The sequence below is a fragment of the Neophocaena asiaeorientalis genome, unplaced genomic scaffold (assembly GCF_003031525.2).
Source record: "Neophocaena asiaeorientalis asiaeorientalis breed wild unplaced genomic scaffold, Neophocaena_asiaeorientalis_V1.1 scaffold2132, whole genome shotgun sequence".
Taxonomy (NCBI): domain Eukaryota; kingdom Metazoa; phylum Chordata; class Mammalia; order Artiodactyla; family Phocoenidae; genus Neophocaena; species Neophocaena asiaeorientalis.
This window is the reverse complement of record NW_020173843.1, coordinates 7,903-11,000: the sequence shown is the minus strand read 5'-3', so window position 1 is coordinate 11,000 and position 3,098 is coordinate 7,903. Positions and strand designations below refer to the sequence as shown.

General features: G+C 59.5%; 1 protein-coding gene across 11 annotated transcripts in view; it reads right to left on the bottom strand.

The window, feature by feature from the left end:
• Positions 1–1,045: 1,045 nt before the first annotated feature.
• The window catches only part of TMEM106A (transmembrane protein 106A), a 9,916-nt gene continuing 7,863 nt past the window's right edge, over positions 1,046–3,098 (bottom strand). For all 11 annotated transcript variants that reach the window (XM_024751875.1, XM_024751881.1, XM_024751872.1 and 8 more), the window contains one exon: positions 1,046–2,706. In XM_024751875.1, coding sequence (XP_024607643.1) covers positions 2,497–2,706 — 210 coding nt within the window. In that variant the 3' untranslated portion in view covers positions 1,046–2,496. The remainder of the gene's footprint in view (positions 2,707–3,098) is intronic.

Here is a 3,098-nt window from a genome sequence, read left to right as displayed (position 1 = left end):
ATCCACTACTGGCCCTTATTTAGCAGTGATACCACGGCCTGCTGGGGGCTCAGGTTTACGACCCTCACTGGAGCCACCAGCCCTTCCTCCTGGCCGATGCTTATTGAGACGCGCCCGGGGAAGCGTGGGTTGCATCACACCAGAGCAGACCTGGGACCCGGGGCAGCATCAGGAAGAAGTGGCACGCAGGGGCCTCCCCCAAGTGCAGTGTCGTGCCTGGTCCACGGTGGGCACTCCGCTGTTGAACGGAGGGTGGTTGGAAGGGGTGGAGAGAAAGAACTCGGAGGAAAGGAGGACTGTAGCCTCAGGCACAGGACACCTGACCTTGGGAAGAGGGGGACTCGCCCCCCACCCCACCCCCCACCAAATCCACAGGCCTCTTCCTCCCTGGGTCTCAGCCTTTCCACGTAGCAGAGACAACCCAGGGGCTCTGGAGGCCCCAGGCCTCCGCCTCACCTCTTCCTGAAACTGACACCTGGGGTCCCCCAGCCCTGCTCCCTCTTCCACTCTTGACCGGTGAGGGGGACGCCTGGGTCCTTTCACTGTAGCGTCTCACCTTTGGGTGAGACTGAAGGAGCCTCTCAGTGCAGTGTTTCCTGAGAGGAGCAGTTGGGGGAAGCGAAGGAGCGGGGGCGCACGGAACAGGAGCATTAAAGTTGGGAGGGGCTCAGAGACACACAACGAGGGAAGGGGAGCGAGCGAGCGAGCTCCTGGGAGCGGTCTCCCAGAAGGCAGAGAGGCCGGGCGTGTTCCCGAGGGGCTCAGGGACTGGGGAAGAGACCTTGATGCCCACTTGGATATTAAGAAACAGGCTGTGGGCTTCCCTGGTGGCGCAGTGGTTGAGAGTCCGCCTGCCGATGCAGGGGACACGGGTTCGTGCCCCGGCCCGGGAAGATCCCCCATGCCGCGGAGCGGCTGGACCCGTGAGCCATGGCCACTGAGCCTGCGCGTCCTTAGCCTGTGCCCCGCAACCGGAGAGGCCACAACAGTGAGAGGCCCGCGTACCGCAAAAAAAACAAAAACAGAAACAAAACCAAACACACAAAAAAAAGAAACAGGCTGTGAGATGGGGAGCGTCCACCGGCTCCCTTCCCACTCACAGGAGACTTTTATTTTCCTTCCTTAAACACGGTTAAGCACAGCTGATTGACTCCAACATAAATCCATTACATTTGACGAACTCCACCCAGCGTGAGCTCCAGCCTGGCCCTCGTGGACCTCCGTGCTCTTACCAGCACCACCTCGACGCCAGTTACCCAGGCGTGAAAGCGTGCGGGCAGCACGAACTCCTTCCTTCCCCTCATCTCCCCCGGCCGGCTCCTCACCAGGTTCCGGCCCCACGTGCCCTTCTCCGCCCTTCCGACTGCAAACTCAGCTTTCCCTGCTGCTCAAGCCCACCGCTCTGCCTGTCTGACTGATGGAAACCCGGAACCGCCTTTAGTGAGCAAACACAATTCCTGCTCGCCTAAAGAACCTGGGCTTTGCCTGGGGCTTCTCGTCATCTGAGTGACAGCAAAGAGGGGACGGCCCGGACCAGTCCCGACCGATAGGCAGCTCCATACTGTCAGCGCCCAAAGGAGAGCAGAGGGCGCCCTGGGACTAGGCTGGGGGTGCAGCGGGACCCAGCGGTCCGGCCTCACCTCTGCAGGTTTTCAGCGGGAGAGCGGCTGCACCCACCGTTTGACCTGCCTGTGTCCCCCTCACGTGCGCTCAGGCTTGTGGCCTCCTTCAATAAAAACCTTTAAAAATGACTCTGCCTTTGTCTCTGTTTTTCCTGTGCAGGCCCAGGGGGTGCCCGGTGCCTCCCTTCCCTTCCCTTCCCTAAAACTGTTTTCGGGAGAGGAGAAGCTTTAGCTGCAGAACAGCTCTGAGTTCCTGGGGACCCAGACAGTCTTTAAGCAGGAAGGCTGTGGAGCCTAAGGGCCTTGGCCAATCTTGCTGTCAGATGGGTGGGGTGGGGAGACAAGGTACCAGGCGTTTTCGAAGCAGGCCATCACCGTCACCCTGTCACACGACCAAAGCAGGGCGGCATAGGAGAGCATCTACGGTTCCCTATGAGGCCCTGGGGACAACACTGGCTGTCCCCAAGTCACCTTCTCATTACCAGGTGGAGAACTTGGAAAGGATCCATGTATTAAAAGCCAGACAAAAGGAAAGCTTTCTCCACATTCAGGCAGGACAAAGGTCTCCCCTGGACGAGCTGGGCCACCAAGGTGCTCAGCACAGACAGTGTGGGTGCCACTCCATGCCTCTGAGGCAGCTCTGAGGAAATGTCAGGTCAGACTTTCCTCAAGACAGACCAAGGGGAATATCTGGTGCTGGCTTCTAGAAGACCCAAGCTTCCGCTCCCGTGGGAATCAGAGAGCGTGCGAGGGTGTGTGTGTGTGTGTGTGTGGGCGCGCGTGTGCGTATGAAGTTAACGTCCACAGAAAGCTTCCTCTGCTGGGGGTGAACAGGGGGAGGGTATGACAAAGCAGGGCTTTTCCTTTGGCAGAGTCACTCTCGTCCTATCGGGTGCCATGGAGTGGTGGGAGGTGCAGACCAGGCCGGCAGGTGCCCGGAGCTCGACGACGACAGCAGACAGGTCACGGCGGGCGAGGGACCAGCAAGTGGGGCTTGGACGCGTTTCCCCGGCAGTCCACATATTCGTAGCTCTGGAAGACCAGCTGCTCCGAATGGCTCAGGTAGGAACAGGTCAGGGTGCCCCTGGAGAGGAAACAGGGCTTTTTTTTTTTTTTCCAAAAAAACCCACACCAGTTTTATTCTGAAGACTACAGAACTTGAGCCTTGACCCTACCCAGCTTCCACGTCCACCGATCTAAGGATATGCGGTTGGGGTAGGAGTGAGAGAAGGAAGTAGGGAGGCGAGGGGAGAGACCCGGTGGCGGCAGAGGAAAGGAGTAAGATGGCGGCTGGAGAGCTCCCGCCACCCTAGGTCTGCGCTTCACTGTCTTTACTCCTCCACACCACAAGGGTCTGGGAAGAAGAGGAAAGCCCTGGCCCTGCTCTGCTCTCTGGGGAGGGCTGGCTTCCTCAGACCAGACCCGGCCCTTCCTTCGGCTCCCCACTCTGCCGAAGCACCTGGGACAGCTGCCCAC